Source organism: Sorex araneus, chromosome X (genome assembly GCF_027595985.1).
Source record: "Sorex araneus isolate mSorAra2 chromosome X, mSorAra2.pri, whole genome shotgun sequence".
Lineage (NCBI taxonomy): Eukaryota > Metazoa > Chordata > Mammalia > Eulipotyphla > Soricidae > Sorex > Sorex araneus.
The window spans coordinates 269,464,595-269,487,171 of record NC_073313.1 but is presented as its reverse complement, the minus strand read 5'-3'; the positions used below and the strand labels follow the sequence as shown (position 1 = coordinate 269,487,171).

The following is a 22,577-nucleotide window of genomic DNA, read 5'->3' as shown; positions in this document are numbered from 1 at the left end:
CACTAGGGGCCACACTCTTAGTTGAGGTACACCAGTAACAGTCTTGGCGCTCTCCAGAGGTTGGTGTGATGCTTATACACATGCCCTCCAGATATGTACCTCTTGGTTTCGACACTAACACATCTTTTCAGTTGTGGTACTCACCTGAAGTTACACACTCTTATGAGCTGCTTATACATCTAATTTCTGTGCAGATGTAAATTGCTTGCAGGGCTGGGGACCACAGACAGCAGAGCTGGCTAGGATCACACATGGCGCATGTGAGACACCAGAGAATGGAACTCATGACTGTGTTTTTTTTTTTAAAGTTGAAACAGGTTTTATTTGAAGGTTTTGAGAAAGAGGGGAGGACAGAGAGAGAGAGAGAGAGAGAGAGAGAGAGAGAGAGAGAGAGAGAGAGAGAGAGAGAGAGAGACTAATACGTGAAGGAGAGCATGATGGGCTTCTCTAGGATTGGGGGAAAAGCCCCAGTACACATCCTAGCATTGAAGTATGAAGGTATGAAGTACACATCTCAAGAGGGAGATGCGGGAGACACATGTGCTCAGGCACCACATGTGCTTGGCCACAACACATGTGCTCGAGTAGCACATGTGCCAGGACCATAGAAGTTCAAGGCCTAGCACTATTCCTCTGCACCCTTATTTTATTGACTTTTTAACCTAAATAATGTCATATATTTTCAATGTGTTTTCTGCATCTTTTGACATGAATTTATCTTCTTTATTTTTCTTTTGCCTAAGTATTGCACTGATTGATCATTGATCCAAATCATTCTTGCAATGATTGATCTAAATCATTGTTGCATTCCTGAGAAAATTCTACTTCATGATATATGATCATTTTAATTTATTGTTTCATTTTATTTGCTAATATATTGCTGAGTTGTGTATCTATCCTCATTGGAGATGTTTGCCTGTGGTTTATGTGTGTGTGTCTGTGTATATGCCCATTGTGTGTTTGTTATCATCTTACCTAGTTTTGATATCCGGACCATATTCTGTTGTTCTAAAAATGTGTTTATTTCATCTGGATTACCCAATTTGTGGGGTTTTAGTTGTTCAAAAAATGTCTTATATGGTCATTTTTATTTCTGTGAAATCTGATTTAATTTCTACTTGATTTTGAGGTCTCTCTTTTTCTCTTAATGAGTCTTGCTAAAGGCTTGTGAAATTTTTCTTTCCTAAGAATCTGCTCTTTATTTCATTTATCACATATATAATGTGTGTGGGGCTGGAGCGATAGCATAGCGGGTAGGGCATTTGTCTTGCACACAGCCGACCCGGGTTCGATTCCTCCACCCTCTCGGAGAGCCCGGCAAGGTACTGAGAGTATCCCGCCCACACGGCAGAGCCTGGCAAGCTACCCGTGGCATATTCGATATGCCAAAAACAGTAACAACAAGTCTCACAATGGAGATGTTACTGGTGCCGACTCAAGCAAATAGATGAATCGATGAACAAAGGGTTGACAGTGACAGTGATAATGTGAGTGTGTCTGTGTGTGTATCTGTGTGTGTGTTAAATGTGCCAGTCTGTGTTACCACTGAGCTGCATCCCAGCCATCTTTCCTGTGCTTCTTACTATTTCACTTCTTTCTGTTTTGGGTTACAGTTAATTGCCTTCTACTGAATTTGGGCTTCACTTGTCTCATTCAGCTCCTTTAGGTTAATTTGAGTTCTCTTGTTTCTTGGGACAGGCCTGCATTGCTTTTAAATTTCTTTCAGCACCAATTCTGCTCCCTCCCATATGTTCTGTTTCGTATTATTTTCTTAGGGTTTCTCATGTGGGGGTCTTGCCTGACAAGCAGTGTTCAGTCCAAGGGCCTGAGAATATGGTGCTATTCTGACCCTGGGGTGCACGGGACAACCTGGGCCACCTCAAAGGTGTTCACAAGCCTCTAGTGCTATACCCAGCAGTGCTCAGGAGTCTCAGGCGCTGTATCGGTGATACTCAGAGGACTATGTGGCATTCGGGACAGAACCGGAGTGAGGCCCATATGGGGCCTGCACACACCTTAGCCCCTGTACTAGCTCTCCAGCCAAGGGTGATTCTTATTTCATCCTTGGCTCATTCATCGAACCAATAGTTGTCCAGTAGCATGTGACTTAATCTCCACATTTCCACTGCTTTCTTCCTGAGATTAATTTCTGGTTTTATACTGTTGTGGTGAGAAAAAAAGACGATCTGTTTCTGTCTTCTTGAATTTACCTAATGTCCTAATGTCTGGTTTACCTTGAGGGACTCTTGCAGGCATGTTCTGGGGATGGTGAGTCCATAATTGCCAGTCAGGGTCCATGTTTCCTGATTGATTTCCTGTCTGAATGTTCTATTCCTTGATGTAAATAGGGTGTAAAAGTCCCTGGCGCTATTACTCTGTGCTTCGGTGTGTACCTTTAGACTTGTGAACATACACTCCTTGGGTTTTAGTGCACCCACATATCTTCCATTTGGATTGACCCCCTCTTTGTCATTATGTTCATCACATTAATCTCTTATGATTGGTCCTTGTCTTAAACACTATTTTGTCTAACATGAATAGTTAATTAGTTTTCTTTTTATTTCCGTTTGCATGGATCAGCTCTCCCCAGACTCTGTCTCTGCGTGTCCTCAGAGCTAAAGTGGGTCTCTCAGAGGCAACTTATAGGTGGAGCTTTACCCATTCAGCTATTTTATGTACTTAGAACAGAAAATTATTGCATTTACATTTGAGTTGGTTATTGACAGATATGTACTTGTTGGCATTCTATTCTGTTTTGTGACCTTTTTGTAATTACTCCCTTTACAGTCATTGGTTTTTTCTCTCCTTCTTGTTGTTTTTATATTTAGTTTTGGGGGCCACACCCAGCAGTGCTCAGGGAACCTTGCAAGTGCCAGGTATTGAACACAGGACTCCTGCATGCAAAGCTGATTCCCTAATCCCCACTTGAAAGGTCATCAGTTTCTTTAGTATTATGCTTGGGTTCATTTGCATTGCTTATAAGCAAGTTGTGATATTTTTGTCAAGTCATATTATTTTCTTTTACATACAGCAATAAAAGTAAAGCCCTGAAGACAGATACTGTCATATATTATATAGTATGAGCAAAAACTGGATTTTGCTCAGCTCTGAAGTTTGCCAAGCAAGTGGTAAACTTATCTTTCATGAACCATCTTCACCTCAGGTGACTTGGAAGAAAAGAGTTTGTAATATCAGAGTCCCAACTCCTACAGGAGTTGGCCTTAAGAGTCATGAGTAACTATCTAGAGTCAATATATTTGGGCACTAGACTTTATCTCTAGGTGAAAAGGTTATCCGAGAAGGAAAACCCAGAGGACTCTCTACGTGAGGGTAGCAATCTTAAACAGTAAGGCTTATTTAAGTCGAGGGCTTCCAGAATCCATCCTGGTACACAAAGGCACCTTGGCTAGCTAGCAAAGGTTGAGATTCATTTCCTGGCATTACTCTCATCTGATTAACCCAGCCCTTTCTGGAGTCCAAGCTACTTATCGACGTGTTCTTTGTACTCCTCTCTGATCACTCAGGCTGATCAATGCTCGGCATTGAGTGCAAAGTGACGCCACGCGGTGGGCATGAGAGGCGGCTGGACAAGGAGCCGTGGCCTCCTACGTGCCTTGACGTGACCTAGTGTGAAGGGGGTGTTTCCTGAGAGCTTCGTGTTGGGTAATTCACACTGAGGCACGGCACACAACCCCAGGTGCACCTTCACTAGAGCCTCGACAATTATATGAAACCTATACCTGGGACCCCAACGCTGCTATGTGACCGCATCCAACCACACTCCTCTGGGCCGCAGAGGTCCCCGCTCTAATGATGACATGGGGGAGATCACTGGAACGCCTTCTTTCTGGCAGATATAGCCTGGATTAATTATCACCTAATCATCAGGGGTCAGAATTGCTTGCAGACAGCTGTATTTGACCCCCAGAAGGCAGGGCTGTCTGATCTGAGGGCACCATCTCCATCGTCATCACCTTTCCTGCCCACAAGCCAGGTAGCTGGGGAGAACAAGAAGATGGCAGCCTGGAGGCGGGGGGTGGGCACCTGGATACAGACTACCCCCCCACACTTGATTATGTGAAGCACTTGGGCCCCTATCCCCAGACCTACCCTGGTTATGTCCAAGTTGGTCTATCCTCGCTCCAATGTGAGATTTTATAGACACTCACAGGCAGAAGGATTTAACCCAAGACGGTATTGCCCCTGGGGTTCTCAGACATGTCTTGATGGACTAGGAAATGTTTGTGGCAAAATGCAATGTCCACCGGGGCTCTGCGAGTCCTTGTTAAGGTTTAGGACTGGATCTTCCCGGCCTCTGCATACTCAGTTTCTCATCTCTTAAGTTGATGTCCCAATTTTTCCTCCAACCTGTCCTGATCCTAGCCATTCTCTTGGAAGTACACCGAGTCCCAAACCCAGACCAGCTTAACTTGTTTGTACACACAGACCACAGGCCATTATACAGCCCACTTCCCCACCATAGTCCTTTCTTTTTTGTTTGTTTAGCTTTTGTTTGGGGACCACATCCAGCGGTGCTCAGGTTTACTCCTGACTGTGCTCAGAAATCACTCCACAGGCTCAGGGGATCATATGAGGTGTCAGGGACCCAACACCGGTCTGCAACATGTGAGGCAAAGGCCTATCTGCTGAACAATCGCTCCAGTCGGTCCCACCATGGCCCTCTCTTAACCCTGCACACTCCCCTACCTGCATCTTTCCCCGCCCCAGCAAAGACAGTGAAGGCCAGAAGATGAAACACATGCTTTATGCCCTGCAGTGATCAGGGAAGACTGGAGCAGGGAGCAGCACTCATGCTAAAATATACATGGAACTGGCCCGTCTTCCTCACCCCACCTTCGACCCTGGATTTGGAGAACTCAAGTCAGTCCCGTAGGTTTCGGAAGAGTCTTGGTGTGGCTCTAGGGTCCCCAGAATGGAGAACTAAATTGTTGTCTTGAGTCCCTCTCATGGTGCTACGCAGAAAGTCACAGGAGTTTGTGTGATGGAGATGGTCTGACACAACCCAGACACTTGAGGGGTGCAGGCTCCTGCAACTGGAAAGGCAGCAGAAGCCAGGACCAAGTCCACCCAGGGCCCTCCAGGTAGCTGGATGGCTGTCCCGCCTGGAAGAAGGGTCTAAGGCCAAGTCGGTAGGTAGTGGTGGTCAGCAGGACCCAGCCCTCTCGCCTCTGGCAGACATCCCATGGCTACAGGAGTGGCTGCTGGGCTGGCGCCAGGTGCTGCTTAGAGAGTGGGCAGGGCCACGGCCCGCTCTGCACACCCTTCACTGGCCGCTCCTGGAGCCCCGCTGCCTGTTCATGGTCGTGAGCATCTGGCTGATGTAGGACGTCAGGAGGTCATCCATCTTGTAGCCCTGGAAACAAGCAGACAGACAATAGCACAAGCAAGCGTGGGACAGAGCCAGCCGCTCACACCCAGAATGCAGCTCCCAGGGACCTGTGCAGTGGGCATAAAACTGGACCAAGCAAAGCCTGCCCAGCTGCAACGCTGAAAGGTGGGATTCATCCGACCAGATGTCTAAGCTTCTAAGCAGTACGGCCCCCCAAGTGAAGGCCCTGGCGCGCCCCTCAAATGCTAGATGCCTCTCTTCAGGAGTGACTTCAAAGGTGCTACTGATTAAGTCTTGGAAGTTGAACTGAGTCCAGGAGATCTCACTACTAATGATTCTTCTCTCCAACCCAGAGGCTGATGGCCCAAATACTGAGGACACTCAAATGAATTGAAGGTTTTTAGCATAGCTCCCAGACTAAGTCCCTTCTTAAGCCTAAATTAAGCGTCTAACTGACCCAATATTTTTTATTTTATTTTTTCTCTTTGGGTCACACTGGCAATGCACAGGGTTTACTCCTGCCTCGTGCACTCAGGAATTACTCCTGGTAGTGCTCGGGGGACCCTATGGGATGCTGGGAATCGAACCCGGGTCGGCCGTGTGCAAGGCAAACACCCTACCAGCTGTGCTATCACTCCAACCCCTAACTGACCCAATCTTTGTCCCATCAAATCTTAGACCTAATCCCGGCCACACCACGAATCTCCTCCTGTTTCTCCCAGGGTGTGGGGTGGGTGGGGGTGGGCTGGGCCCACAGGGGGTCTCACCAGTGATGTCTCACAGAGCAGCTTGCTCCCTCGCACCAAGTTCCCGATGGTGATGTGGAAGTAGGTGTTGCCGCTGCTCCAGTTGGAGATCTTGGTGAAAGGGTGTGTGGTCAGGATGTCCTGGGGCCACAGAGAGAGAGTGTGTGTGTGAAGCTGACACAGCCTGAGCCCCTTACCCTCACGCCCTCAAGCCAAATCCACAGACAGCTCCCTTGAGAAAGGCCTTGGAAATCAAAACAATGAGATATCATCTGACACCACAGAGACTGGCACAAATGAGAAAGAACCACAACCAGTGCCGGCGAGGATGTGGGGAGAAAGGGACTCTGGATTCAGTGTTAGAGGGAATGCCAGCCTTTTAGGAAAACAATATGTACATTCTTCAAAAAACTAGAGATTCGACTTCCATTTGACCCAGCAATACCACTTCTGGGAGTATACACCAGGATCCCAAAAACAATGCAGAAAAGCCATTTGCACTTCTATGTTCACTGCAACACCGTTCCCAATAACCTGGAAACAACCTAGTGCCTGAGAACAGATGACTCAATAAAGAAACTAGGGTACATCTACACAACGGAATACTACACAGCCATAAGGAAAAATGAAATTTTCTTATAGACTGGATGGACATGGAGAGTATCACACTGACTGAAATGAGTCAGAAAGAGAGGGACAGACATAGTATGACTGCACTCATATGTGAGATATTTAAAAAAAATAGTATGAAACTAATATCCAAGGACAGAAGAAACAGGAGTCAGGAGGACCAGTCCACAGCTGGAAGCTTGCCACAAGTGGTGGGCAAGTGAAGTTAGGAGAGAGAAGGGACCCCATCTATGGCAATCATAGTGTAAGTGATCGCTCTGGACGAGAACTGAGGACTGAAGAAGGGAAAGGATACTTATAATAACCTTTCAGTACCTGTATTGCAGACTGTAATGCCCAAAGGGGGAGGGGGGAGAGAGAGAGAGAGAGAGAGAGAGAGAGAGAGAAGGAAAGTGCTTGCCATAGAGGCAGGCTGGGGGTGGCATGGAAGTAGGGAAACTGGGGGCACTGGTGGTGGGAAATGTGGTGAAGGGATGGGGGTTGGAACATTGTAGGACTGAACCCCAATCACATGAACAACTTTGTGACTGTGTATCTGATGGCAATTAAATAAGACGAAGGAAGGGAGGGAGGGAGGGAGGGAGGGAGAGGGAGGGAAGGGAGGGAGGGAAGGGAGGGAGAGAGGGAGGGAGGGAGGGAGGGAGGAAGGGAGGGAGGGAGGAAGGGAGGGAGGGAGGGAGGAAGGGAGGGAGGGAGGGAAGGAAGGGAGGGAGAGAGGGAGGGAGGGAGGGAGGGAGGGAAGGGAGGGAGAGAGGGAGGGAGGGAGGAAGGAAGGAAGGGAGGAAGGGAGGGAGGGAGGGAGGGAGGGAAGGAGGAGCGGCTCCGGGCCCTAAATTGAGAACCAGAGCGTGGAGGCTGCTCGCTGTGGGGCTCCACTGGGTCTGGACTGCAGCCGCGCAGGGAGACTGGCTGGCTGTGGGGCCTCCAGAACAAGACTGGGACAGGTGGGAGACCTTGGGGCTCTGGAGCTGGGCCCGGACATTCCAGGGAGGAGACAGAACAGACTGTTTGCCTTGTTTGAGGCTGATCCGGGTTCCTTTCCCAGCATCTCATACAATTGACCCCTGCACCTCCAGGAGGGATCCCTGAGTGCAGAGGGAGCAACCCCTGAGTACTTCTGGGTGTGGCCCCAAGACAGAAGACCGAGAGGGTAGAGGAGAGGAAGAAGAAGATGGAAGAAGAAGGGTGGAGGAAGAGAGGGTAGAAGGCAAAGGAGGAGGAGGAGGAGATTCTTAGGAGCATACTGTGATTAGGAAAAAGAAGCCCAAGAGACCGTTTGAGAGGAACCACCAAGAAGAGAGAAATAGGAGGAAAATCCGGAGTGAGTGCATGAAGCTAAGAAGATGGTGGACCAGACCGGCCATGCCCTCTGGGTCTCTGGGAGGACAGCTCCCACCCTCCTTGGACGGGCTCCCTGGCTCAGTGATCAAAACTGAGCTGTAGCTACTGAGCACGGCTGCTGAGCTGACCAATGTGGACAGAAGGCATTTTAGAAGGAGGACACTTCAGTAGGTAAGTTCCAGCACTGTAGCAGTTGGTCCAATTAGGGACAGAAGAAATCGTACGGCGGGTAAGGCTCTTGCCGTGCTGGACCTGGCTTCTTACGTACCATGCTTGACCGTACCTCTTATGGTCCCCAGAGCCGGATCAGGAGGAGTCCCAAGCACCGCCAAGTATGGCCAAAAAAAGAAACGCAGAACAACCCAGTACACAAAATTTTTTTAAAAAATTAGATTTGGTAACAACGCATTTTGAGGAAGCTGACAGACGCAGCAAACACAGACACCCTCTCTCAGTAGTGGCCAAGACGGAAGGTGGCGGGTGGCATCGGGCTTGGCGGACTCTCATCAGGGAAGCCCGCTCCCGCCCACCTGGCCCTGTCACCGCTCACCTTGGTTCTGGGATCGATGAGGCTGACCCCGTACTTGTTGATGGCAATCAAGAGGATTTCAGGGAAGTTTGGCTCCGTAGTTTGCTAGTGAAGAAAGCCAAGACCGTTGGATGGGAGACCCAGAAGGGCGGGAGCTGCGTGCATCTGCGGGCAGACTCTAGGGCCCCACCCGGCTCCGAGGGAGCCTGTTTCTGCTCTCTGTGATGCCGCATGCAGCGGGTGGTGACAGCCCTGCCGTGACTCCGGCTCCCCTCAGAGGGACTCAGCACCACCCACAGCTTGCCCAGGCCCCCTGCTGCCCTCACTCCCATCTCCCAGCAGGGATTTGGCCCTCTTTCCTCTCTTGCCCCAAATATCTCTCACCTTTAAAGTCTCCTGAGGTCAGGGGACGGGTCAGTGGTTGGAGTCTACCGGAAGTGTGTGGGGGGCGGAGGGCAGGTAGGATAGACAAGGGACCAGGATGACAATAAGTTGGAAATGATCACACTAGGCAAGAACTGAGTGTTGAGAGTAGGTAAAGAGATATTCCTGATAACTATCAGTATCTGTTTTTATTTTATTTATTTTCTGCTTTTTGGGTCACACCCAGCGATGCTCAGGGGTCACTCCTGGCTCTGCACTCAGGAATTACCCCTGGCAGTGCTCAGGGGACCATATGGGATGCTGGGAATCGAACCCAGGTTGGCCGAGTGAAAGGCAAATGCCCCACCCGCTGTGCTATTGCTCCAGCCCCAACTCTCAGTATCTGTACTGCAAACCACAATGCCCAAAAGGAGAGAGAAAGAGAAGGTGGGGGAGAGAGAGAGGCAGGCTGGGGTGGGCTGGGGGTGATGGGAGGGAAATTATGGACACTGGTGGAGGGAAGGATGCTGGAACTCTGTAAGACTAAAACCTAATCATGAACAGCTTTGTAAGGGCCTATATAGCTCACAGTGATTCAATTAAAAAAATTAAAAGTAAATAAATAAATCAAATCTCTTGAACAGGGGCCAGAGCAGCAGCACAGCAGGTGGGGCATTTGCCGGGCTCCTCAGCCGACCCGGGTTCCATCCCTGGCACCTCACGGGTCGCCCAAACGCTCCAGGAGTAGCCCCTGAGCATCATGAGGGGTGGCCCAAAATAAATAAATAGAACCCCTAGAGCATGTCCTACTTCCCTCTGTCCCTCAAGGCTTGGTCAGACCCAGGCCTACCCCTGGAACCCCATATGGTCCCCGAACCCCGACAGAGTGGTCCCAGAGAGCAGAGCCAGGAGTCAGGCTGGCCTGGGCTGCAGGGCCCCTCCCTCCTCTCCACCCCTCTCTCGCCTCGGCTCAGCCCCCCCCCCCCCGTCCCCACTGTCCTGTGACCCCTGTTCTCATGCTCTGGCCCCTGACCTGGGCCCTCCTCTCTGCTGCAGTAGCAAAGCAGCCCGACAGCCAGGTGGCCTCGCCCCTCTGCCGCCTGGACTCTCACACCTCTGGGCCTTTTCTCCTGCGGAGTCTTCTGCCAGCCACACCCCTGCCCGGGCCTCCCAGGAAAACTCAGCCGCTGCCTCTTCCAAGAAGCCTCCTTGGCTTTCTTTTATTTTTTTCTTTTTGGGTCACACCCGGCCATGCACAGGGATCACTCCTGGCTCTGCACTCAGGAATTGCTCCTGGCAGTGCTCAGGAGATCATATGGGATGCTGGGAATCGAACCCAGGTCGGCTGCGTGCAAGGCAAGCGCCCTACCTGCTGTGCTGTCACTCCAGCCCCGCCTCCTTGGCTTCCATGGTCTGGCTGGGCCTCCCCAGATCTGTCTCAGGATGAGGGTGCCCCACGGTCATAGCACATGTGACCTCTCCCCTTTCTCTGAACTTCTTACACGCCTACCACCTCCAGCACGGAAGTCAGCCGCACGCCCCGGATGGAGGTGGGCTGGCCCCCGGCAGAGGTGGGCTGGCCCCCGGCAGAGGTGGGCTGGCCCCCTGCAGAGGTGCAGCCCTCTTCCTCGCCAGGGCCGGGAGAAGCAGCCAAGACTCTTCCGCCATCGTGGGAAAGGGTGTCTCTGCCTTCCACACCCCCTCTGGTCCTCTCCCCATCTCCGCGATGCCCCCCTCGGCCCACCTTGACCTCGAAGAAGGCTGAGCCGAAGGTGGGCCACTTGAAGATGAGCTTCAGGAAGGCCAGCTTAGCCTCCTCCTTGGACTTCCCCGCGTGCTTGTTGAAGTAGGCGACAATGGACTGTGGGCAGGGACACGGGTTCCAGTCTGCCCGGCACCCCTGCCCCAGGGGCACCGCCAGCTCTGTCAGCGGCCCGCAGGAGGGTGCCCACCTCCCCCCACCCCCCAGGCCAGCGGGCCCATTCAGAGGAGGCTCTCCCCACCCCTGCTGACCCGTTTCCAGTCGTCGGGCGCGACCTGCCGGATGAGGTCCTGGGGCACCAACTCTCGCAGCAGCTTGGGGATGCTGGGGAAGTAGGATTTGTCCTCCTCAAACTTGACCCTGTAGATCAGCGCCCCCAGCTGCAGCACCTCCTCCCGGGTGCACTTGTGGTAGCCCCGGAGGTACTTAGGCAGCTCCTGGCAGAGAGCGGGACAGACAGACCGACAGACAGGGAGAGCAGGTCAGCTGGCGGAGGCCAGGGAAAGAGGGCTCTATCCTGCACCGCAGAGCCCGGCTGCTTCTCCAGCACCGGCGATCCTGCACCCCCGGAGGGGCTGGCCCGGGCCGGGAAAGGGGGACTGCGTGCAGATGGGTGACACCTGGGTTCAATCCCTGGCATCCCAGGTGGTCCCCGAGCCTGCCAGGTACAATTCCTATGTGCAGAAGCCAGAAGCAGCCCTGAGCATCGCAGAGTGTGACCCAAAAAGTAAAACATAATCAAAGTGGAACATACTCAGAGTGGTCAGCTGTGAGCCCAAGACTGCCCCATTGGCCTGACCCTGGGCCTCGCCGCGCTCCGGAAACCCCTCGGCTGCCCCCCACCCTGCCCAGAGACCAGCTGGTTTCATCGGCTCCAGCCCTTCCCAGCGTTGTGTCAGGGGCACTGAGGGGGAAGAACAGCCCCAACGCCAAGCTGAGGTGCAGTGGGCCAGCCCTGCCCACAGGCTCCCGCAGCCTCAGGACCTTAGCCACAATCTTGCTTTATTTTACTTTGCTGCGGTTTCAGGTTCCACTTGCTTTTTTTTTTTTGGTGGGGTGTGTGTATGGGGGAGCTTTCTGGCTTTGGGGGACCACAGTCCTTCAGGCCTTCCTCCTGGCTCTGCACTCAGGAATCACTCCTGGTGGCTCTGGGCGCCTCGTGGGATGCCGTGTCAGCCGTGAGCAAGGCAAACATCCTGCCCACCATACTAACTCTCTGGCTCTCGACTATTTAAAAAAAGTTTTATTTAGTCACTATGAAGTTACAAAGCTATTCATGACTGGGTTTCAGGCACACGGTGCTCCAACACAGATCCTTTCTCTCCACCAGCCCATTCTCTCCATCAGTGCCCCCACCCCCGCCATTGCCTCCCACCCGCCACTACAAGAGTCACTTTAAAAATATTTTAACATAAATTTTTCACCGTGGTGTACTATACTGCTTCAGAGTTACACACCTAAAACTTTAGCACCCCTCAGCACCGCCTCCTCCCCCCGGCTGCACGCTTCGCTCCCCAGAGATGCTGCCCCCTCCCTGTTACCCACTACTTGGAGTGGAAGGGAAACTGAGGCTGTCCTGAGAACACACTGCAGGTGAGAAAGCTGGGTCAGTATTATCCGCACAGCCTGATATTGCTCCCCCTCCTCGCGCCCATCCAACAGCTTCATGTGCATCCATCCTGCCTCCTGACCATTTCCCTACTGGCCATTCCGTTCATCCACCCACCCAGTCTCCTACAACCTGCCGTAACTCATCCACTCCTAGTATCCCCCCTCATAAATTCATTTCCCTCCGCCTCAATTCTCTGAGTCACTCATTTACCTAGGCCCCACCCCATCAATCCAACAAACATTTACTGAGCATCTGCTAGGACCCTTAGCACCTCAACATGGGCATGTACCACCAGTGGCTCAGACTTGACTGTGGCTTAATGGACAAAACCGTAGTGTCAGAATCAATATGTGAGACGATACCAACCACTCGAGGAATGTGTGGGCAAGGCAGAACCCATGGCGAACATCACACCAAGTACCATAGCAAACCCTGGAGAGACAGTCATCAGTCCCGTGAGAATATTGACAAAGGTCGCTGGGGGTACACAGAGCTTCCCTGACGAGAAAAGGAGCAAACAGATGTGTAGGAGCTCATTGTTGTGGGGGAGAACGGGAGTGCTCAGAAGGGAGTGTTCCTCGGCGCTGGGGCGGGCTGGAGAGAGGAGGACGGAGGACAGAGGACGTGCCACCAGGCTCATGGCACCCCCTGCAGGGCCCCATCGGACAGGAAGCAGCTAGAGGAATGTGGCAAGAATGGACAGAACAAAAGCAGGGAAGAGGGAAGACAGGCGGGGCTGAGCCTGGAGGAGAGGCCCCGGGGAGTGATGGGGAGACAGGCCTGTAGCAAGACCCCTGGAAGGAGAAATACAGGGAGTGGGGGGAGGGCATGCACTGAGGCTCACTGGACGCTGCCCTGGGGGGCAGGACTGAGGCTACCGTCCACCAGCACTACCGGCTACAGGGGTCAGTGGGGGAAGGGCAGGTCCCAAGTTGTTTGTTTTTAGGGAAGCAAAATGGTTTTTAACGAAAGAAACTCAGTGAGATGTGAGTGGGAGGTGGGGAGAGAAATGCATGTTCAAGAAAGAACACAGGGGCTGCAGTGACAGTACAGTGGGTAGGGGGCTTGCCTAGCTCACGGACAACCCAGGTTTGCAACCCATAGGGTCCCCAGACACTGCCAGGAATGATTTCTGGTGCAGAGGCAGGAGTAAGTCCTGAGCACCACTGGGTATGGCCCCAAAACAGAGAGAGAGAAAGAGAGAGGGAGGGAGGAAGAGGGAAGTGGGGGGGAGGGAGAGAAGGACGGAAAGAGAGGGAAAGAGAGGGAGAAAGAGAGGAAGGGAGAGAGGAGGAAGAGGGATAGAGTGGGGGGAAGGAGAAAGGGAGGGAGAGGAAAGAAGGGAAGGAGGAAGGAGGGAGAGAGAGATGGAGGGAGAGAGAGAGGAAGGGAGAGGAGGGAGAGAAAGAGAGAGAAAGGGAGGGAGAGATAGAGAGAGAGAGGGTGAGGGAGAGGGAGGGAGGGAAAGGAGGGAAGGAGAAGGAGGGAGAGATGGAGGGAGAGAGAGAGGAAGGGAGAGAAGGAGGGAGAGAAAGAGAGAGAGGGTGAGGGAGAGGGAGGGAGGGAAAGGAGGGGGGAGAGAGAGAGAGAGAGAGAGAGAGAGAGAGAGAGAGAGAGAGAGAGAGGAGAGAACTAGAGAGCTCTCCAGAGTGGAAAGAGCTAGCAGGTCCCACACTCGCACCTGAATGAGAGCAGCCTGTCCGCCCCACAGGCCAGGGTCTCTCTGGGCACCGGCCACCCCAGTCCCGCCCCTCCCAGAATGCCCTTCCTCTGTCCCTCCCTCAGAACAGGACAGGGCTGGTGTGGGAAGGGCGGCGAGCCTGCAGGCACGAGCACCTGGCCCCAACCCACTCCCACTGGCCGGGATCCAGGTCCTTCACCGAATTTAGGTCTCGGTTTCTCCCTCTGCAAAATAGGAACCAATGACGACGACTTCTTGGAGGACTGTGAGGAGGATGGGGGGGGCGGGGGGGGGAATGACAAAGACCAGCTGGAGGGCAGTGGTCACTCTGGACCCCGACTGGGTGCCAGAAGGAGGGAAAGTGACATGCATGAGACCCTCTCGGTAACAGTGTTGTAAACCACGATGCCTAAAAGGGGGTAACAAAAAAGGAAAAAAGACAAAGAAAAAAGTGCCCGCCATAGAGGCAGGCTAGGAGGGAGGGACAATGGGGACTCTGGAGGGGGGAAGTGCATGCTGGCTAAGGGATCGGTGTTGGAACACCCAAAACCCAATCATGGGGGCTGGGGTGACAGTACAGTGGGTAGGGCACTTGCCTTGCACACAGCTGACCTTCCCGTATGGTCCCCTGAGCATCGCCAGGCATGATTCCTGAGAGCAGAGCCAGGAGTAATCCCTGAGAGTCGCTGGGTGTGGCCCCTCCAAAACTCAATCATGGGGCTGGAGTGACAGCACAGTGGGTAGGGCATTTGCCTTGCACGTGACCAACCTGGGTTTGAATCCCAGCATACCATATGGTCCCCTGAGCACTGCCAGGAGTAATTCCTGAGTGCATGAGCCAGGAGTGACCCCTGTGCATCGCCGGGTATGACCCAAAAAGCAAAAGCAAAACAAAACAAAACAAAACAAAAAACCCTCAATCATGAGTATCTTTGTAACTTTGTGATTCATGGTGATTCAATTAAAAAAAAAAAAACACATGCTGGGCGGGGCAGGGCACTGCGACAGGTTTGCATGCGGGCTCCGAGGCCCCGGGAGACCCCTTGCTCCAGATGCAGCAGGAGCCCAGGGCTGTGGGCTCTTGGGACGCGCCTGCGGCTGCCCACTGCCCGGAGACCAGCATGGGCCACCAGGCCAGGCCGCGCGGCCGGGAAGCTGAGCCCAGGGCCCACCTGGTAATAGTGGAAGATGGAGTCGGCCATGGGGTCCTTCCCGGGCACCGTGGTGGTCCACAGCTTCTTCATGAAGAACACCTGGTAGGTGAGCGAGGGCACGATTCCTGCGGCACAGGGACGGGTCAGCAGGGGCCTGGCGCCTGCCCGCCCCGCCCCCGCGCCCCCCGGCGCCCTGAGCCCGTACCGTCCTTCACGGGCCGCGCTTTCTTGATCCAGTCGGTCAGGTGGCGGACGAAGTCGAAGAAGAAGTCATTCTCGGGGACACTGATGACCTGGGCACGAGCAGGGTCACTGACTCCCAGCCCGCCCGCCCGGACTGTCCCTGGCTGCGTCCCTGGGGCGGGTCTCCAGCAGACTCCCCACCCCAGCTCAGAAGGCTGCCCAGCCGCCCCGCTGGACACTCCAGCACCCATGTCCTTCAAGCTCCCGAGGACCAGGGCCTCACGGGTACGCCCCTGGGTGCCCAGTGTAAAGGGACAGGGGCGGAGTGAGGAGGCAGACCACCCACCCCACCCCCAACACTCAGAACCACACAGCAGGAGGGGGACCTGGCGTGCTGAGAACGACCCTTCCTGCTCCACGGGGGCCCACAGGCTCTCTGGGGACATACAATGGGGCCAGGAGGTGCGGCCAGGGGCTGGCCTGTCCTTGCGGCCAGACCTCCCTGCAACCCCCTAGGCTGGGGGCTCCATCTGCATCCCAGCTGGGTGACCTCAGAGAAGTGACCTGACCTTTCTGAGCCCAGGTTCTGTGATCTAGAAGGTGCATGAGGCTTGGGGCGGGGGTGGGGGCCGAGTGAGGCGTGTGCAGAACAGAGAAGGTGCAAGGCTCCCAGAGCCCCGAGCGTGCTGGACGGTGCCTCAGAGAAGAGGGATGGGTGGGGGGGAAGATCCCCAGGACAGTCCTGCCCCCGTCCTCTGCCTCCTGTCTCTCCACTCCACGCGCCCAACACCCTGCGGCCCCAGTAACGTTCCCAGCAGACAGACAGACAGACAGACAGACAGACAGACAGACAGGGCCACCTTGTCGGCGATTTTGACAAAGAGGCTGAATCCCTCGGAGGACTTGAGGAGCAGCCGCGCGGAGATGTTCCGGCAGAAGTCCTTGGCCTTGGTGCTGGACTCTACCTCAAACGCCTGGAGTGGGCACAGGAGGGGCGGTGACACTGACTCCCCGGCTCGTGCTCCAGCCCCTAAGCGGGGCGCGGTCTGGTCCCCGGGATCCTGTCCCATCCCCCACTCCACACGGGTCTGGCCCAGCAGAGTCCACGAGGGAGAGTGCAGGAAAAGGAGAGAAGATTCCAGAAAGAGGGTGAGGAGGAAGGGAGCCCCAGATGGGGCCTGCGCGGCTGGGCAGGCGAGGGAGGAGGACGTGTGTTCTGGGTCTGGGAGAGGAAGCCCAATCCCTCCACCGGCCGCTGCCGGGAGCTCCACTTAAACTGTCGCCTTTACACACACACAAAAAAAAGTCCTGGGCTGAAGCAATAGCACAGCAGGTAGGGCGTTTGCCTTGCATGTGGCCGACCCGGGTTCGATTCCCAGCATCCCATATGGTCCCCTGAGCACCGCCAGGGGTGATTCCTGAGTGCAGAGCCAGAAGTGACCCCTGTGCATCGCCGGGTGTGACCCAAAAATAAATAAATAAATAAATAAATAAATAAATAAATTCCTATAAATTCCTGCGTTCTTCCTGAGAATAGGAAGGTAACGGCTTCCCCAGATGATAGATTCTGTTCCAGATCTTGGGATCACAGGAAATCAAGAGATCACGGGCAACGCCAAGGCAAGTGGCCAAAGAGATCATTCGAAAGGCCCTACACTAACCACTCTGCTCTGTGAAATCCTCGCATTCTCTGCGACATTCTTGTCACTTGACAAGTAACCCAAAGACCCCGTTTTCCTACAAAATCCCTGTCGAATGAGTCCTATGCTAAGTTTCTCTCTGGTTGGGGAGTTTCTTTCTCTTCTACTTTCTGATAAATTTCTCTGTTTCTCTGAGTGTTAGAAAACTCATTTGATCTAATTCATCTTGATTATTCAATATTTTCATTCTTCAAAATATCTGGCCGGAGAGATAGTACAGCGGGTGGGGCGCTTGCCTCGCAGGCGGTCCATGTGGGCTTGATCCCCGGCTCCCTGTACTGTGCCCTGAGCCCTGCCAGGTGCAGCCCCCAAACAAACAAAAGCATGATTGTTTGTGGATGTCGAGACCCTCGAGGGGACGTTCCCCGGCAGGACCCAGCGGGGCCTGGACGTCCTGAACTTCTCATACGTCCCTGCGTCCTCACGACTAGGATCCCGATGGGGCTCGCTGAGACTCTCTTGGAAGGGCAAGTCTGCAGAGCTCTGAGCGAGGGGGAGGCCCAGCAGCGGCGGGCGGGGAGAAACCCCCTCTGCAGACAAGGAGATTAGGGGCGGGGGGGGGGGGGGGGCAGACGGCCACTGCCCAGGGACAGAGCTGGCCTCAGGCGCCGGCACCACGCAGAGCTCAGCTCAGGGGAGAGACGCTTTGTTTGGAGCAGAGGGTTGCACCAGGAACCCAGGCTCCCCGCCCCCAAGTCTGAGGCCTTGGGTCTGGGCTCTGGGTCCAGGGAGGGCCAGGAGGGTGGGGACAGTGGGGGAGAGGCCCACTTCCGGGCAGCCCTGGACCCGGCAGCCGGCGGCCCTCACCTCGTCAGTGTCGTCGGGAAAGTAGACCTTGTGGAAGATCTGGGTGGTTTTGTGCTGGATGGCCTCCACCTCCACCAGGTGTGGGGGGTACTTCCGGGACCCGTTTCTGAAAGGGAGGCAGGGGGCAGTCAGGGGCCCGGCCGTGAGCAGAGGGTGGGAGCGGGCAGGCCCACGTTTTTGACCCCTGCTCTCTTCCCAGCGGGAGACCACCATGGAACCCCCCAGGCCTCGAGTCCTTCATCTGTAAAATGGGAGGATGCTTGTGCCCCATGCACAGGGCCACCGAGGGACACAGTGACGTGTGACTCGGTGTCTGGGCCGTGCCTGGGGTCAGCTCCTCTCCCGCTGTGTCCAGGACGGACTCCAGCCACTGCCACCAGCCTGGGGCCAGCTGGGATCCCCAAGGACAGCCCCGCCCCGCCCCCGCTCCTGAGCGCCGCCCCCCCCCCCCCCCCCCGCACCTCAGGGCTTTCTGGAGCCGCTGCAGACAGTCGAGGGACAGCGGGCAGTGCCTGCGGGACTGCAGGAAGCGCTGCAGGTGCGGGAGCAGGACGCTGCTGGGCGGGAAGAGGCCGGTGCACAGCCAGAGCAGCTCCCAGCCCCGCTCCTCGCTGTACCTGTGGGGACACAGCCAGTCGGACCCAGCCGGGCGCCCCTGCAGGGACCCCCACCCAGTCCCACCTCCCCCCTCCCGGAATGGGACCCGCCAGAGAGAAAACCAGCCCCGCCACCCGGCACACGGCGCAGCTAAGAATGTGTGTGTGTGTGTGTGTGTGTGTGTGTGTGTGTGTGTGTGTGTGTGTGTGTGTGTGTGTGAGACAAGCCTTTCTTTCCCGGGAAGCCGTGTGGTTCAGACCCTGGCCCAGTGCTTTCACTCCTCTGGGTTTTCAACAGCACAGGGGGAGGCCAGGTCTGGAATCCTTCAGGGACCCTTCTCAGCTCCTCGGGTCAGACAGGAAAGAAACTAGGAGGGCTTCTCGGAGGAGGTGGCATTTGCTCTTGCTTTTCTAGGAGGCAGTGCTGGACATGCAAGCAAGGGCAGAAAGGCTTTGCTGGCTTGTGGGAATGGCAGGCTCAAAGGTGTGCTGGGTGGAAAGGTCAGATGGACACTGGAGGGTGGAATTGCGGAGAGTAGAGAGGCCAGTGGGGGTCAGGGAGTGCTGGGGGCAGTGGGGGGGGGGTTGGGGGAGGGGCTCTCCCAGGCTTCGAGTATATACCAGAACCAGACTCCGCCCCTTCCTTGGCAGGAGGAGAGGACAGAGGGGGGTGGGGCAGAGCATCCCTGCCCACAGGAGTGTGGAGGGACCGGCAGCAGCACGGGGTCTCTGCTGGGGAGGGGACCCAGAGGGGGCAGGCAGGGGGTGGCTGGGACGAGGGGTCCGGGGCACATGGGACTGCTCCTCTGGGCAAGGCAGGCCCAGAGGGTGGGTCCTGGGCGGGGGCGGTGCTCAGGGGACCCTCTGAGGTCCCGGGCCAGCTGTGGGGGTCTGACGTGCCTGTGGGGGTCCGTGGTTCCAGGGATCCAACTGGGGGTCTCCACACGCAAAGAGGGCGCCCGGCGCGGGGCGCTGGGGCGGGCAGGCGGCCCCTCACCTGATGTTGTTGTCCGTCAGCTGCTTCAGGATCTGCACGTACACCTCGTCCTTCAGGGGCTCGGCCTTCAGCGCGCCCTCGAAGATCTGGTCGGTGAGCTCGTTGACGGAGCGCACCCTCTTGGACGGGTAGTCGCCCATGTACTTGAGCACGGGTGGGCGCGTCAAGGAAGGGCTGGACGAGGCAGGCAGCACCCCACTGGGCCCCCGCACCCAAAGACCCAAATGCCTGGCCCTCGGCTCGGGACGGGGCCTGATTTGGCCCCCAGCCCCCCTCCAGAGCCCTTACCTGCACGCTGCCCTGGAGCGCAGCCTCCCAGCTCTTCCACTCCCTCTGTCTGGGACACCCCCATCTCCCCTGCGCCCCCTGCCCGGCCCACCTGGCTGCCCCTGAGCGACACGTCGGCGCCAGGAGGCCACGGGCAGGGCCCGAGCCTGCGGCCAGCGCACTGTCTGCTTCTGTCCACCCCGCGGGGGGCTCAGAGGACAGCGGGATGGCCACCTGTGGCCGCCAAGGTGCTGCCACAGGGACGGGTCCCTTCATCCGCGTCCCCCGAGGCAGCCCTGCACCCCCAGGGAACTGGCAGCCCCGCGCCACGCCCTGCACCCCGTGGGGCGGATATCGGTGAAGCCCATGCAGGCCTCCTGCGACAGCTCCTCGCTGCCCAGGGTCTTCTTGAGCAGCGCCTGCTTCAGCGGCTCCCGAGTGTGGCTCCACAGCCTGTCCTTGCCCCGGGCCTTCGACACCATCACTCGGCTCAGTGTGTGCTTGGGCGGGGGCCTGGCGGGGCATGGGAGAGTCAGCCCTGGCCCAGCCGGGGCCCACCCTGCCCTGAGCCTCACCCTCACTGGAGCCACAGCACAGCAGGGAGGGCGCCAGCCTTGCAGGGGGCTGGCCCGGGTTGATCCCCGGCATCCCATAGCGGCCCCCTAGCACTGCCAGGAGTGATTCCTGAGTGCAGAGCCAGGGGTAAGCCCTGAGCACTGCCGGGTGTGGCCCCCAAAGCAATAAATGAATAAATAAATAAACAAATAAATAAATAAAGCTGACCTCACTTTCTCTCCTGGAAAACATGTACAGCAGTGGCTTCTGGGCCAGAGCGGTGGCACAGTGGGGAGGCCCTTCGCCGTGCACACGGCTGACCCAGGTTTGATCCCTGGCAAACAATCCAGTCCCCCCAGCACCGCCAGGAGTAAGAGCCAGGAGTCAGCCCTGAGCATCGCAGGGTGTGGCCCCAAAACAACAACAACAATGCACCAAACAACTAGCGGGCGTCCGGAAGCAGGCGGGACTCTGGTGGTGCGATCTCGGAAACCAACCAAACCAGGATGGGACTTGAAAAAATTCCCTGTCACTAGCCCTCGGGACGCATTATGGTCAGACCCACTTGTGGACACAGGAACTGAGGCCCCTGACTGGCACAGCGCCAGCGCCGGATACCCCCGGCCTCCCCCTGACCCCAGAGAAGCTCCTGCAGGAACAAAGGGTTCCTGGACATCGGAGCCCTTAGATCTCAACATGAAAGTGGACACCAGAAGTTTTGAGCTCCTTGCCTTGATGACACCCCAGAACAGCAGAAAGATAGGTAGAAACAGTACTCACTTTTACTAATGATACAGTAACACTGTGTTATTAATATTGTAGTCACAATACAGTGCTCAGTCAGGAAGCCCCACGTGGAGGCGGCTGGGGAGAAAACCCATGAAACCAGCTCTGCCAAAATGCGGGGTGACCCCCGGCTGGGGTGGCCTGCGTCCCCCCGGAGACGTGGACTCTCAGCGCTCTCCCTCTCCTTTCCCGTCACCTCCACGCCAAACTGTTTTCCTGCACCATCCATCTCCTTCTGAAATTCCTCCCTCTGGGGAAGGCAACACGCCTGGAAGGCCCGGGCGAGACTCGGGCCCGACTTTCCTCCCCTGCAGAGAGCGAGTCCAGCTGCAGCCAGGGCTGCAGCTCCCTGACACAGGAGAAGAACAAGTGGAACCCAGACGCGTCTGACGACTGCCTCGAGGGGCTGGCGAGCCGTGAGGGCTGCCCGGCGCCAGGGATCGAACCCGGGCCTGCCCCGTGCAAGGCAAGCGCCCTCCCCACTGTGCTATTGCTCTGGGTCCTCGTCTGGGGGTCATTTCCCCCAGTGACTGAGCGGGGAGAGGAAGCCATACGCGCCTCCTCTCCCGCAACCCCCGCCTGCTCGGTCTTGTCCCTCAGCTCCAGCTGCAGACGCTGCTAAAGCCCCTCCCCACCTCATAGCCTTCAGCACAGCCCCACGCCGCCTCCTCCAGGAAGCATCCTCCCTTCAGGCCTTCGGCCCTGCACAAACTGGAAGCTCAGCTGTTAGTCTCAAGGACGGAGCTGCGAGGCCAGCAGTTAGGGTGAGAGGGACACGGCCTGGGGCGGGGGTGAGAGCACAGCAGGGAGAGCACTTGCCTGGCACAAGTCGACCCAGGTTTGCTCCCTGGCATCCCATAGGGCCCCCGAGCCCTGCCAGGAGTGAGCCCCGAGCACCACTGGGCACCGCAGAGCAAAACACAGAAGAGAGGAAGACAGCCTGGCCAGGGCGGGTGTGGGGCGCCCAGAAGTGCCCACACGCCTGGGGGCGGCGCCCGCCCGCACCTGAAGTAGTCGTAGGAGAACTCCTCCAGCGTGTAGGGCTTGGCGCGCACCTCGGGCTCGGGCGTGCTCAGCTGCAGGAGGCGCGCCATGTCCTGCCTCTGGTCGGGGGTCATGGTGATCAGGGCCTGCGGCAAGACAGCGCTGAGGCTGAGCCCGAGCTGGAGGCCCCAGGCCTCGCGGGCCGCGCCCTCCTCCTCCTCCTCTTCCCGGGCATCCAGCCCGCCAGGGGGAGCTGCCGGCCACAGCGCCCAGCACGGGCCTCGCTGCCCTCCAGGCGGCCTTTGATCCAAGAACAGGGCCCCGGCCGCTCTCTCCTCTGTGCCTTCGGGCCGAGAGCTGACACCCGGGGGCTCTCCTCCACCCCGCCCCTGGGCAACGGCGCCCACAGGCGTCTCCCAGTCCCCCAGCACGCCCTGGTGTGAGAACTTCCTGTTCTCAGGGACCCCCCTAAGACCTCCAGATCTTCCTGGAAGCCGCAGGCCTGACCCTCCAGCATGTTCTTGCTCCACTTTT

At 56.3% G+C, this 22,577-nt stretch overlaps 1 protein-coding gene across 3 annotated transcripts in view; it reads right to left on the bottom strand.

The window, feature by feature from the left end:
- Window positions 1-4,854: 4,854 nt before the first annotated feature.
- The window catches only part of MYO7A (myosin VIIA), a 74,173-nt gene continuing 56,450 nt past the window's right edge, over window positions 4,855-22,577 (bottom strand). For 2 of the 3 annotated variants that reach the window (XM_004610839.3, XM_004610840.2), the window contains exons 35-47: window positions 22,065-22,189; window positions 20,074-20,231; window positions 19,452-19,605; window positions 18,320-18,475; window positions 17,859-17,964; window positions 16,212-16,325; window positions 15,374-15,461; window positions 15,187-15,293; window positions 10,973-11,158; window positions 10,704-10,820; window positions 8,618-8,701; window positions 6,118-6,237; window positions 4,855-5,374 (exon numbers count right to left, since the gene is read on the bottom strand). In XM_004610839.3, coding sequence (XP_004610896.2) covers window positions 5,285-5,374; window positions 6,118-6,237; window positions 8,618-8,701; window positions 10,704-10,820; window positions 10,973-11,158; window positions 15,187-15,293; window positions 15,374-15,461; window positions 16,212-16,325; window positions 17,859-17,964; window positions 18,320-18,475; window positions 19,452-19,605; window positions 20,074-20,231; window positions 22,065-22,189 — 1,605 coding nt within the window. In that variant the 3' untranslated portion in view covers window positions 4,855-5,284. The remainder of the gene's footprint in view (window positions 5,375-6,117; window positions 6,238-8,617; window positions 8,702-10,703; window positions 10,821-10,972; window positions 11,159-15,186; window positions 15,294-15,373; window positions 15,462-16,211; window positions 16,326-17,858; window positions 17,965-18,319; window positions 18,476-19,451; window positions 19,606-20,073; window positions 20,232-22,064; window positions 22,190-22,577) is intronic. The other variant, XM_012933255.2, reaches the window with a different exon arrangement.